The sequence below is a fragment of the Lipotes vexillifer genome, unplaced genomic scaffold, assembly GCF_000442215.2.
Source record: "Lipotes vexillifer unplaced genomic scaffold, Lipotes_vexillifer_v1.1 scaffold414, whole genome shotgun sequence".
NCBI lineage: Eukaryota > Metazoa > Chordata > Mammalia > Artiodactyla > Lipotidae > Lipotes > Lipotes vexillifer.
Window position 1 is genome coordinate 612,583 of NW_006782864.1, and position 14,994 is coordinate 627,576.

General features: G+C 40.0%; 1 protein-coding gene across 1 annotated transcript in view; it reads right to left on the reverse strand.

Annotated features, from left to right (window-relative positions):
* FNTA (farnesyltransferase, CAAX box, subunit alpha) overlaps nt 1-14,994 on the reverse strand; it is a 30,390-nt gene that overhangs the window by 11,260 nt on the left and 4,136 nt on the right. Inside the window, exon 3 of the mRNA XM_007455461.1 lies at nt 8,556-8,670. Within this exon, the coding sequence (XP_007455523.1) occupies nt 8,556-8,670 (115 nt within the window). The remainder of the gene's footprint in view (nt 1-8,555; nt 8,671-14,994) is intronic.

Consider the following 14,994-nt stretch of genomic DNA (forward strand, 5'->3'; position numbering starts at 1 on the left):
TTTTTTTTATTCCATATACATGTATTAGCATACAGTATTTGTTTTTCTCTTTCTGACTTACCTCACTTTGTATGACAGACTCTAGGTCCATCCACCTCACTAAAAATAACTCAATTTCGTTTCTTTTTATAGCTGAGTAATATTCCATTGTATATACGTGCCACATCTTCTTTATCCATTCACCTGTCGATGAACGTTTAGGTTGCTTCCATGTCGTGGCTATTCTAAATAGTGCTGCAATGAACACTGTGGTACATGACTCTTTTTGAATTATGGTTTTCTCAGGGTATATGCCCAATAGTGGGATTGCTGGATCATATGGTAGTTCTATTTTTAGTTTTTTAAGGAACCTCTATACTGTTCTCCAAAGTGGTTGTATCAATTTACCTTCCCACTAACAGTGGAGGAGGGTTCCCTTTCACCACACCCTTTCCAGCATTTACTGTTTCTAGATTTTTTGATAATGGCCATTCTGACTGGTGTGAGGTGATACCTCATTGTAGTTTTGATTTGTACTTTGCTAATAATTAGTGATGTTGAGCATCTTTTCATGTGCCTCTTGGCCACCTGTACGTCTTCTTTGGTGAAATGTCTATTTAAGTCTTCCATGCATTTTTTAATTGGGTTGTTTGTTTTTCGATATTGAGCTCCATGAGCTGTTTGTATATTCTGGAGATTAATCCTTTGTCCATTGTTTCATTTGCAAATATTTTCTCCCGTTCTGAGGGTTGTCTTTTCATCTTGATTAGGTTTCCTTTGCTGTGCAAAAGCTTTTAACTCTAATTAGGCCCCATTTGTTTATTTTTGCTTTTATCTTCATTACTCTTAGGAGGTGGGACAAAAAAGATCTTGCTGTGTTTTATGTCAAAGAATGTTTTTCCTATGTTTTCCTCTAAGAGTTTTATAGTGTCTGGTCTTATGTTTAGGTCTTTAATCCATTTTGAGTTTATTTTTGTGTATGGTGTTAGGGAGTGTTCTGATTTCATTCTTTTACATGTAGCTGTCCAGTTTTCACAGCACCACTTATTGAAGAGGCTGTCTTTTCTCCATTGTATGTTCTTGCCTCCTTTGTCATAGATTAGGTGACTACATGTGCATGGGTTTATCTCTGGGCTTTATATCCTGTTCCATTGATCTATATTTCTGTTTTTGTGCCAGTACCATACTGTCTTGATTACTGTAGCTTTGTAGTATAGTCTGAAGTCAGGGAGCCTGATTCCTCCAGCTCTGTTTTTCTTTCTCAAGATTGCTTCAGCTATTCGGGGTCTTTTGTGTTTCCATACAAATTGTAAAATTTTTTGCACTAATTCTGTGAAGAATGCCATTGATAGTTTGATAGGGATTGCACTGAATCTGTAGATTGCTTTGGGTAGTATAGCCATTTTCACAATATTGATACTTCCAATCCAAGAACATGGTATATTTCTCCATCTGTTTACATCATCTTTGATTTCTTTCATCAGTGCTTTATAGTTTTCTGAGTAGAAGTATTTTGCCCCCTTAGGTAGGTTTATTCCTAGGTATTTTATTCTTTTTGTTGCAATGGTAAATGGGATTATTTCCAGAAAATGGGTTTGCCCATTTTCTGGAGAGTTTTTATAAATGGGTGTTGAATTTTGTCAAAAGCTTTTTCTGCATCTATTGAGATGATCACATGCTTTTTAGTCTTTGTTAATATGGTGTATCACATTGATTGATCTGCGTATACTGAAGAATCCTTGCATCCCTGGGATAAATCCCACTAGATCATGGTGTATGATCCTTTTAATATGTTGTTGGATCCTGTTTGTTAGTATTTTGTTGAGGATTTTTGTGGCTATGTTCATCAGTGATATTGGTCCATAATTTTCTTTTTCCGTGATATCTCTTTCTGGTTTTGGTATCAGGGTGATGGTGGCTTCGTAGAATGAATTTGCGAGTGTTCCTCCCTCTGTAATTTTTTGGAATAGTTTGAGAAGGATGGGTGTTAGCTCTTCTCTAAATGTTTGATACAATTCACCTGTGAAGCCATCTGGCCCTGGACTTTTGTTGGAAGATTTTTAATTACAGTTTCAATTTCATTACTTGCAGTAGGTCTGTTTATATTTTCTAATTCTTCCTAGTTCTGTCTTGGAAAATTGTACCTTTCCAAGAATTTGTCCATTTCTTCATGGTTGTCCATTTTTCTGGCATACAGTTTTTTGTAGTAGTCTCTTATAATCCTTTGTATTTCTGTGGTGTCCGTTGTGATTTCTTCTTTTTCGTTTCTAATTTTATTGATTTGCATCCCCTCCCTTTTTTTTCTTGGTGAGTCTGGCTAAGGGTTTATCAATTTTGTTTATCTTCTCAAAGAACTAGCTTTTAGTTTTACTGATCTTTGCTATAGCTTTCTTCATTCCTATTTCATTTATTTCTGCTCTGATATTTATGATTTCTTTCCTTCTACTGACTTTGGGTTTTCTTTGTTCTTCTTTCTCTACTTCCTTTAGGTGTAGGGTTAGATTGTTTGAGACATTTCCTGTTTCTTGAGGTGAAATTGAATTGCTATAAACTTCCCTCTTAGAACTGCTTTTCTTGCATCCCATAGGTTTTCGGTTGTGTTTCTGTTGTCATTTGTTTCTATGTATTTTTTTATTTCTTCTTTGATTTCTTCAGTGACCTCTCGGTTATTTAGTAGTGAGTGCACTGTTTAGCCTCCATGTATTTGTGTTTTTTACAGTCTTTTTCCTATAACTGATTTCTAATCTCATAGCATTGTGGTCAGAAAAGATGCTTGATATGATTTCAGTTTTCTTAAATTTTCCGAGGCTTGATTTGTGACCCATGATGTGATCTATCCTGGAGAATGTTCTGTGTGCACCTGAAAAAAAAGTGTATTCTGCCACTTTTGGGTGCAATGTTCTATAAATATCAATTAAATCTATCTGGTCTATTGTGTCATTTAAAGCTTGTGTTTCTTTATTTTTTGTTTGGATGATCTGTCCATTGGGTAAGTGGGTTGTTAAAGTCCCCTATTATTATTGTGTTACTGTCGATTTCTCCTTTCCTGGTTGTTAGCATTTGCCTTATGTACTGAGGTGCTCCTATGTTGGCTGCATAAACATTTATAATTGTTATATCTTCTTCTTGGATTAATTCCTTGATCATTATGTAGTGTCCTTCCTTATGTCTTGTAACAGTCTTTATTTTCAAGTCTATTTTATCTGATACGAGTATTGCTACTGCAGCTTTCTTTTGATTTCCATTTGCATGCAATATGTTTTTCCATCCCCTCACTTTCTGCCTGTATGTGTCCCTACATCTGAAGTGCGTCTCTTGTAGACAGCATATATTTGGATCTTGTTTTTGTATCTACTCAGCCAGTCTGTGTCTTTTGGTTGGGGCATTTAATCCATTTACATTCAAGGTTATTATCGATATGTATATTCCTATTACCATTTTCTTAATTGTTTTGGGTTTGTTTTTGTAGGTCTTTTTCTTCTCTTGTGTTTCCCGCCTAGAGAAGTGTCTTTAGCATTTGTTGTAAAGCTGGTTTGGTGGTGCTGAATTCTCTTAGCTTTTGCTTGTCTGAAAAGCTTTTAATTTCTCCATCAAATCTGAATAAGATCACTGCTGGACAGAGCAGTCTTGGTTGTAGGTTTTTGTCTTTCATCACTTCAAGTATACCTTGCCACTTCCTTCTGGCTTGCAGAGTTTGTGCTGAAAAATCAGCTGTTAACCTTTTGGGGATTCCACTGTATGTTATTTTTTGTTTTTCTCTTGCTGCTTTTAATATTTTTTCTTTGTATTTAATTTTTGTTAGTTTTAGTATGTCTTGGTGTGTTTCTCCTAGGGTTTATCCTGTATGGAACTCTCTGTGCTTCCTGGACCTAGGTGACTATTTCCTTTCCCACGTTAGGGAAGTTTTCCACTATAATCTCTTCAAATATTTTCTCAGACCACTTCTTTTTCTCTTCTTCTTCTGGGACCCCTATAATTTGAATGTTGGTGCGTTTAGTGTTGTCACAGAGCTATCTGAGATTGTCTTCAATTCTTTTCATTCTTTTTTCTTTATTCTGTTCCTCAGCAGTTATTTCCACCATTTTATCTTCCAGCTCACTTATTCGTTCTTCTGCCTCAGTTATTCTGTTGATTCCTTCTAGTGTATTTTTCATTTCAGTTGTGTTGTTCATCTCTGTTTCTTTGTTCTTTAGTTCTTCTAGATCTTTGTTAAACATTTCTTGTATTTTCTCAATCAGTGCCTCCATTTTATTTCCGAGATTCTGAATCATCTTTACTATCATTACTGTGAATTCTTTTTCAGGTAGATTGCCTATTTCCTCTTCATTTATTTGGTCTTATGTTTTTACCTTGCTCCTTCATCTGTGATATGTATTTAGCAGTCTCATTTTTTTTTGATGGGTGGGATTGTGTTCCTGTCTTACTTGTTGTTTGGCCTGAGGCGTCCAACACTGGAGTTTGTTGGCTGTTGGGTAGGGCTGGGTCTTGGTGCCAAGATGAGGACCTTTGGGAGACCTCACTGCGATGAATATTCCCTGGGGTCTGAGGTGCTCTGTTAGTCCAGTGGTTCAGACTCAGAACTCCTACCGCAGGAGCTTTGGTCCTACCCCTGGCTCAAGCACCAAGATTTTGAAGCTGCGCAGAGTAGCAAAAAAAAAAATAATAATAATAAGAAGAAGAAACAGTAAAAAATAAAATTAGACTAGGAAACTAACAGATATGTTAGAAAGAACATAAAAATAAAAATATAGATGAAACAACCATAAGGTAAAAAAGAATCACAACAGTAAACAAGAGCAGAAGGGAAAAAAAAAACAAGAGCAGAAGGAAAAAAACAAAAAAGGTAGAAAAGGCCTTGGCTGTGGAGGGTGGGGCCAAAGCACGGGTGAGGTTTGGGCAGAGGGCGGGGCCTATGCTTAGGATCCACACAGCTGGAAAAGGCCCTGCGGGTGTGTGGGGGGGGGGTTGGGGCTTAGGCTCAATGGAACAGAAGGGACCCAGGCCTGCCTCTGGTCTCAGAAGACGGGGGACCTGGCCTGGGAGCCCAGCTGGCTTCCTGGGCCCAAGTAGGCGGGGCAAACACCTTCTGCTCCTCTCCTGCTCCTGCCATCCTGGAAGGCCCCTCCTGCTGCCTCTCCTCCTCTCCCCTGGCCTCCCTCCTATGCCTACAGGACCCACGCATCCTGGAGGGGGCTTTGGAGGGCGGGGGACCCAGCCTGGGAGCCCAGCAGGCTTCCCAGGCTCTAGTGAGTAGGGCAAATGCTGGGCACTCTGCCCACTCCAATCTGAGCCCGAGTGTCCCTCCAGGCATAAGAACCCCTCCCCTCTCAGCCACCCCTCAGGGGCGCTGGCCCTGTCTGGCCTCCACTTCTCCTCCCTGCTCAGTCCCCCCACGTCCTACCGGGTCACTTGGGGGTTCCTCCCATCTCCTTGGGCTTTGAGGTCCCCCACCACTGTCTAGCAAGCGCCCTAGTTGTGGGAAGACGCCAACTCTGTGTCTTCCCATACCGCCATCTTGACTCCACCCCCCAAAAAAACTACTTTAAAAGTTATCTCTTAAAATGAAATGCTGAATAGAGGAAATGACAGTATTTCTCTATTATAATTAGTTTAAAGAAAATGAGGCTTCACAGAGCACATACACATACAGGCAGTCTGGTTCATATGGGTAATTTCAGGTATACTGTTTTTAAGAAAACAGCAAATAAACTTAGGAAATTTTAAATGCATTCTAAGTTGCTCTGAGCTGTGTACAGTCAGGAATTTCTTACAAGCTAAAATGTGCATATTAGAGACATAAAGTGATGGATGATCACCCTAACAGCTCTAGATAATCCTACTAAAATGACAGTAAAGAAATAAAAAGGGTATAAATCCACAAGGATGAGGGGATACCACAGCAATTGGAAGAGGTCAACAAAACGATGGAAAATGGTAAGCTGATAGTTTTGACTGACTTAGAAAACCAGAAAGTGCTAAAAACCTGTCAACTGAGGAAGAAAGGTTCAGAAATCAGATGTATCAGGTATTTCCAAAACTGAAAGTCAAGGGTGGGGCTGAAAACATTTTAAAATGTAGACAGAGTCCTCAGCAGCCAAGATCCTTCCCCCAACCCTGAGCAGAGAGGTGACAACATCTCCTAACCTGTGTGTGTGTGTGTGTGTGTGTGTGTGTGTGTGTGTGTGTGTGTGTGTGTGTGTGTGTTTCTTCCTCACACAGAGCTCCTAAAACCCTTGTAAATTCCTCAGTGATAAGAGCACTTGGGCATCCCTTCTACTGAGGTGATTCTGGTTGGGCTCCTGGATGGCTCCTGGTCACCAGAAAGACCAAGCCTTGATTAGAAACTTAGAATGTTCAGCCCCACCTCCCATCTTCCAGACAGGGGAGAAGGGCTGGAAATGGAGTTAATAATCGATTGTGTCCATGCAAGGAAGCCACCATTAAATCCCAACAGTAGGGGATTTGGAGAGCTTCCTGGTGGGTGAACACATCCATGTACCAGGAGGGTGATGCACCTCAACTCCATAGGAACAGAAGCTCCTGTGCTCGGGACCCTCCCAGATGTCACCCTATGCACCTTTTCATCTGGCTGTGCATCTCTGTGTTTTATCATATCATTTAATAAACTGGTAAACAAAAGTAAGTGTTTCCCTGAGTTCTGTGAGCTGCTCTAGCAAATCAGTTGAACCCAAGGAGGGAATCGTGGAACCCCTGATTTATGGCCCACCAGTCAGAAGCACAGGATGTGCGACTGGCATTGGGGTGGGGCAGGCTTGTGGGACCGAGCCCTTAACCTGTGGGATCTGATGTTACCTCCAGGTAGACAGTGTTAGAATTGAGTTAAACTGTAGGACACCCAGGTGGTGTCACAGGGAACTGCTTGGTAGGGGAAAAATCCCACACACATTCGGTGACTAGAAGCGCCAGAAGTGAAGTGTGTTTTGTGAAAGTAGAGAAAACACGTAGGAGAAGGAGGACTAGGGTTTTCTTAAAAAGCCCGGGCAGCAGACAAGTGGCTTTACTTTCCAGAAAAATCCAAAGCAGAAAGAAATACCAGACACAGCAGAAGGCAGGGTGAGGTAAAGGCTGGAAACAAGGAAATTTGAAATGCTGATATACTGAACAGCTGAGATGCCCCCCACCCCTGTCCTCCCCTGCCAGAACTGACCCCAAGAACTGTGGCAGCCAAATGTACACTCTTCAGACAGCTCTTCTTCAGAGAAACAAAGCAGTCAAGAGAAAAGACCCAGAAATACTGACATATGAAGACGTCAAACAAAACAGCCATGCCTCCACACTAACTTCACGGTAAAGCCCTCTCGGTGACAAGTCCTGCAACACGCAGGGATGCCAAATCATTTTCCTGCTTCCACTGTAAGTATGAAAGGAGAGCCAAGAATTTACCATTCATTTGAGAAAAATGTTTACATTAAAGAGACCAAAACAAATAAACAGAAAAATGAAAACATATCCCATCCATGAAATAAACAAGATGCTATTAAAAAAATACTCAGAGAAGATAAAAAGAGCTCTTGCAAATTAAAAATGAGTGCAGATAGAAGAGTTAGAAGATAAAGCTGAAAAAATCTCAAAAGTAAATAAAAACGGATAAAAGTAAGAAAAGACAACCTCAGAAGTACAACATGCAACTAAAAGGCTTTCCAGAGAGAGCCAAGAGAAGAAAGAGAGAAGACATTATCAAAAGAACATAAAAAAAAAAAAAAAATTTCCCAAAGCTAAAGAAAAGGTTAAAACAAAGGAATGGGAATCTTCTCAATAGAGGCTGAAAGAAACAGAAAGACAGTTTTAAAAATCTAACGGAGAATGATTTCCAATCTAGAATTCTATCACTAAAGCTCGAAGAGACTGAAGACACTTTTAAATTTATGAAACCTCAGTAACAATTTCCATCACAGCCTTCTAAGAGTTTTCTTCTATTCAAGGATCTGGTCTATAAAATGAGAGTAAAGCAGGAAAGAGAAAGATGTGGGATCTAGGAAACAGGGACCTGACACAGGAAAGAGCTATGGACCAGACACGCGGTGCCCAAGTCCTTGGAGAAGAAACGAAGGAACTGAAGGGTCACCTGCTGTGCTCAATAGTAACGAGACATTCTACATGAGCAGAGAGTCTGGGAGACAGATAACTTGCTGGTAAAAAGAGAACAAAACTAAATAAAAAAGCCAATCTGTTAAAGGAAATGTAAATATATGATGAAATGTGGGTCTGCATGAACCATGAACTGATTACTGTGATGGAGACAGTATAGGAGACTGAACTCTGTATCTTCCATAGAAGGAGTAATGTCTAAAGTGAAAAAATTAAAAATAATCAAGCATATGATTTAGAATATAGAGGTGATTTTAAGAAAAAACACCTAGGAATTGTTGCCTCCGGGGAGTGGGACTCTGTAGTGAGAAGGAATAAAGCAGAGGTTGCTATTTTTCATTCAGTCTCTGACTTTTAAACTCATATGTGAATTGTTATTTTGATAAAAATTAACGTTAAGAAAAAAGTCATCCAAACTAAAACCTGCGACATTCAGACAGGGAATATTAACGAGGTGTCTTACTTACCACACTGTGTAATTGGCTGCATTTAACTCGATAGCATCTCTGGTGAGTTTAAAAGCTCGTTCACTTCTCTCGTCACGCTGCAGGACAGCCCGGAAATAATCATAAACATCCTGAACTAGAAACAGAGCACACAACTGCATTAGGATGGTCTTTCTTGTTTAGAACAACCACTACAGTACAAAATGTTGTTTTACTCTATGAGGAAGATACTTTATTGTATGTATACGATTTATAACAATATGCAAAAGAAAGAAAATCCAATGACTATGACTGCCACCCTGATAACTTGTGTCACAGCCAGGATGCACGTACGGGGGTTGATGCCTGACTCCAGATCCCCCAGAGACCTTATGCATTAAAGAAAAATTAAGAGTGTATATATCCAAATATATTCACTTAGCTGTTTTTCTCACATTTTATTTAGATCAGTTTTTTTTAACTGAAAAAGTAATATAAACAATGATAGAAAACTCAAACAGTACAAAAAGGTCCATGCTAAGTTTCCACTCCATTAAATTCCCAGTCCCTCTCCCCAGAAGCAACTGTGGAGTGATTCTCATGTATCCTTCCAAATATATCCTATGCACACAGAAGTATATGTTCTAATTCCATCCTCCCATTTTTTTTTTTTTTAATATAAATGAGACCACATCCCACTCTAATGTCCTGGGCCTTGCTTTTTTCACTCATACATTATTCAAGGTCGTATAAACTAGTAAATATCTCTATGGAAAACCACTTGGTAATATCTATTAAAAATTAAAAAGTGGGGACTTCTCTGGTGGTGCAGTGGTTAAGAATCCGCCTGTCAATGCAGGGGACACGGGTTCGAGCCCTTGTCTGGGAAGATCCCACATGCCGCAGAGCAACTAAGCACGTGTGCCACAACTACTGAGCCTGAGCTCTAGAGCCTGCGCATCACAACTACTGAAGCCTGCACGCCTAGAGCCCGTGCGTCACAACTACTGAGCCCGTGAGCCACAACTTACTGAAGCCTGCAGGCCTAGAGCCCGTGCTCCACAACAAGAGAAGCCACCGCAAGGAGAAGCCCGTGCACTGCAACGAAGAGTAGCCCCCGCTCGCCACAACTAGAGAAAGCCCGTGCACAACAACAAAGACCCAACACAGCCAAAAATAAAGTGTTTCTCTAAAAAATAAATTAATTAATTAATTTTAAAAAACCTGACTACTCATTGACCTAACAATTCCAGTTCCAGTAAGTTTTCTTACAAATATACTCCTGTATGTGCCCAAAGCAGCCAAGGAAATTTACATAAGAAATAAAGAAATGAAGACTGGAAACAACTGAAATTTCCATGAGTAAAGAATGGGTTAAGTCCATCATGGTACACCCATACAACAAAATCCTATGCAGCTATTAGTAATGAGGCTGTTCTGTTATGTACTGAAATGGAACAACTGCTAAGACAGGTTGTTGAGTAAAAAACATAAGGTGCAGAGCAGCAGCTATTCATTTAGTTCAAAATATATGCTTATTTATGAACATACGAGTTTGAGGAACAAGATGAGAAGATGACATAATTTTCAACCACATTCCCCGTTACAAAGTTTACTACGTTTTTCAAACAGTTGCACAGCATTTCGTTGTATGGGCACTCTAATTATACCTGACTCATCCCCTATACATGAATGTTTAAATTGTTTTCATTCTTTCACTGTCCTATTATGGTATGTTTCTGCACACACATGCAAATTCAGTACATCTGTAGGATGAAATCCTACAAGTGGAATTACTGGATCAAGGTTATGTGCACTGTTGATGCTGACAGACAGTGCCAAATTAACCTCTCAAAAAAGGTCTGTTCAATATATAGTCCCTCCAAGAATGTATGAATACACCGACTTTTTTCCACATCCTCACTGACAGAGTATCAAAACTTCTGATCTTTGCCAATCTCTTAACTGAAGGAACTTAGACCTTTACAAATATTAACCTATTTTACTCTCATTTCCACAAGAGAAACAGGCTTAAGAGAGATTAACAAGTTCACATGGCCCAGTGTACTTTGGAGACAGAAGTTACACCCCAATCTAGTCTGGCACCAAAGCACACACTGCTAATCACAATACTCATTTCACTGCAGCTGAAATGCCTTCACATCACAGCACAGATTAACGCAGAGAACAGACTAAGGCCCTAAACAGACTACTAAAAAAACCCAGGTGTTAAATACTCCTCAATACTTGTTCTTCCACAATTAAAAATTTATGTGGACATGCTATGCTATTTTTCTCTTTTTTTAAATTTTTATTTATTATTTATTTGGCTGCATCAGGTCTTAGTTGCAGCATGTGGCATCTTCATTGCAGCATGCGGGATCTTTTGTTGCAGTGCACGGGCTCTTCGTTGTGGCGCGTGGGCCTCTCTAATTGTGGTGTGTGGTCTCCAGAGTGCATGGGCTCAGTAGTTGCAGCGCGCAGGCTCTCCAGTTGTGGAGCGTAGGCTCCAGAACGTGCAGGCTCAGTAGTTGTGGCGTGTGGGCTCCAGAGTGCAAGGGCTTGGTAGTTGCGGAGCACAGGCTCAGTAGCTGTGGCGCATGGGCTTAGTTGCCCCACGGCATGTGGGTATGTTCCCTGACCAGGGATCGAACCTGCATCCCCTGCATCGGAAGGTGGATTCTTAACCACTGGACCACCAGGAAAGTCCTGCTATTTTTCTTATAGCATATAATTTTCCAGTTACTGACAGGGTTCACAAACTTTTAGGAGGTCAATATGCATGAATACAACGTCAATATATCCTGATTTGCCTAACCATTCTGCTACTACTGGTTGTTTTCAATTTTGTTTTACAAATATCACTACTTTAAGCATCCAATGACCTTTCATTAAAAAATTTAAAAAATTAAAAATACAATACACACATATGTATTTATGTGTGTGCATGCAAGCACACATGGGTATGTATATAGTTTCGTTAGATTACAACCCCAAAAATGAAATTATCAGAGGAGAGCATGAATAATTATAGCTCTTTCTGAACATACAAAGGTCATCTACTCTTAAATACTACCTTTAAAATGCTGAATTTAATTTATACTGGAGTAAAATTTAGAAACAATATAAATGGTAAATAACTATGGAATATTATGTGGTCATTAAGAACCAAGCTCCCAAATACTTTAAAATGTGTAACAAAATGCTTATAACATGTTAACTCTATATACAATATATAAACACATTATTTTATATTCACACATGTACACATACATAGCATAAACCTAACTCTGTGGAAACATATTTTCCGAGGAGTGGAAGGCTATACACCAAATGTTAACAGTGGTTAGTTCTGGATGATTATACTCTTCTTTTGATGTTAACATCTTCAAATTTTTCTTCAATGACCATGTGTTACTTTAAAAAAATTTTTTTTTTGGCTGCACTGGGTCTCCGCTGTGGCGTGTGGGCTTTCTCTAGTTGAGGCGAGCAGGGCCTACTCTTCGTTGTGGTGCACAGACTTCTCACTGTCGTGGCTTCTCCTGTTGTGAAGCACGGGCTCTAGGCGCGTGGGCTTCAGTAGTGTGGCTCGCGGGCTCAGTAGTTGAGGCTCACAGGCTCTAGAGCGCAGGCTCAGTAGTTGTGGTGCACGGGCTTAGTTGCTCCGCGGCATGTGGGATCCTCCCGGACCGGGGCACGAACCCATGTCCCCTGCATCAGCAGGCGGACTCTCAACCACTGCACCACCAGGGAAGCCCGGCAAGGTGGATTCTTAACCACTGCGCCACCAGGGAAGTCCCCCAAGATATTTTTAATTAAAAAGAAATACATGTTCTGGGAGTCAGCCTGGAGGGTGCGGAACACCACGTGCCCACTTGGCTGCGCCATCCAGGTGGGGGTGTGCATGGCCCTGGTCCCCCAGCCAGCCCACCTGGGACTGGGGCGCAGCCCAGTGGCTCCCCGCCCGCTCCTCTCTCCTCACACAGCCCCTCCGTACAATCCCTGGCGTGAGGTGGCCGAGCTGAGGCACTGAGAGAAAAGGGAAATTGCAAAGCTCATCTACAACCAGATTGACAGCATATTTTTTTTAGGACTCAAGAATCAACATTGGGCTATTTCCTAAGATTAAACCATGAAAGCCCACTAGGAGGCTGCACGGCCATCTGCACACTTGAACCTGAAAAATGGACTTTTTTCATTGGGGAGATCTCCTTCTTCAGCTAAATCATCAGAAGTGGTGAGAAGAAAAGGTCCCTACCCGACCAACCTCCTCCAGACAAATTAAATCAGTCCAGCGACGAATGGAGCTATACAGATCATTGGCCAGATCACCATCTTCTGCTTGCACCGCCACTGAGCCATCCCTCTAGGACTGCCACCTACATGCAGGTTGCACCCAGTGCAAGGCATCCAGCTAAGGCAGGGAATGGGAGCTGAAATCCTACCCCACTCACCAAGCCGAGTTTATTGGTGCATGGCCGTGTCTGCCCAGACGATGTGGCTCCTTTTTCAAATTTTCGCTAATGCACCCTGTACGGGCTAGCGGCATGTCTGACCATACCCCACTCCCATATCCCAGTCCTAGCCGGGATTCTATTCCTTACCTCAGATGGATTCAAGATTTTCATGAACAAGTTAGGTTTCTTGCAAAAGATGAAATATTTGACCCAAATTGAAATTAATTTCATAGGTAAAGCTCAAAATATTACCATAGATGTGAATTATGTATGTATTTATGTACACATGTATATACAGTTATGTAGATACATATGTCTATGTATCAGAACTTAGCACAACTTAAATTTGGTAAATGTTTAAAATAAAACTAGTTTGGGTATTCAAAAAAAAAAAAAGAAAAGAAAGAAATACATGCTCTTTGTAAACACTGCAAACAATATGAAAGTACATGAAGTCTCCCGTATCCAGTGTTACTCCCCAGTGCACTGGATCTGTATCAGTGGTAATGGCTGTTACCAGTTGGTATGTCTCTCCAGACATTTTTCTAAGCAAATAAATGTAATCTTGCTCTTGTTTTTTAATGAAGCTGGCATAACATTTTCATTCTGCTTTTCATCTTGGCATTTCCCCCTCAGTGATATGTCCTTCCATGCCTGTGTATACATATCTACATCATTCTTGTTTCACTTTTCCATACAGTGGGCCTGGCATAATTTACATGTCAATGTTATTTTTTTGCAGAACAGATTTCTATAAGTGGGACTAGGATACTCAGTCTTAGGGCTATATGACCCTATATAATTTAGGGTCATAAATAAATTTGGGATTATATAAATAGAATTTTATATTCATTAGATTTTTTTGATATTAAAAGTCTTTTAATTAAAAATTACAAATTTAATATACTGTCATACTCAAAGTGTCTAAAACTTATGTGCCTTTTTTTCACTCAACACTGTTTCTGCGATCTGCCCCTATTATAACAGATCTAGATCCTCTTATTGGTTATATAGCACACAACTGTATGACAACGATACATTTATCTATTCTCCAAAACACAAATATATAGCTGGTTTCCAATATTTTGTTCTTCCAAAAAATGCTGTGAATTGTAATAGCTATCACACACAGTGCTTACTATGAGTCAGCCACTGTTCTCTTATTTCATGTGTATAACTCACTCACTCTATAAAGTAGTTACTACTATCGTCCTCATTTTACACAGAAGAAGGCAGAGCTAATGAGAGGTTAAATAACTTGTCCAAGGTTACAGAGTCAGTAAAGTGGTGCAGTTAGAATCTGAACTAGGTGGTCTGGCTCTGAAGTCTGTGCTCTCAGCCTCCTAGTACATGTCTTCTGATGCCATAAGCCAGAGTGAACCCAGAATGTATCATGCGAAGCAGCATTTCAAGGTTGTAAGATATGAGCATTTTCTAGTTTTACTAAACATACACGCAATACTGCTTTCTAAAATGGCTAAACATGAAAACTAGCATCTGAAAAGCATGGATCTGTTCATATGTCTCAATATCTGATATCATAAAAGTTTAAAATTATCTTTCATTCCTAATGATAATGGATTTTCCCCCTATTTAATGGCTAACAAAATTTTTTCTTCTATGAACTACAAGTTCATACCCTTTGTCTATTTTTTGATTAGTTTCCCTGTTTCTTTAACCTTTTGTAGCAATTCCTTATAAGGTTCTGAATATCGATCCTCTATACATCTTCTCCTACACTGCTGTTTGCTTTTTAACTTATTCATGGTGTCTTCTGTTGCACAAATTTAAAATTCTGATATAATCATTTATCAATTTTTGATCAATGGGTCATTATTTCTCTCTTTTCCTTTGTGGTTTGTAATAATTATATATATATATATATATTTTTTTAATTAATTAATTTATTTATTTATTTTTGCGGTACGTGGGCCTCTCAGTGTTGCAGCCTCTCCTGTTGCGGAGCACAGGCTCTGGATGTGCAGGCTCAGCGGCCATGGCTCACGGGCCCCGCTGCTCCCTGG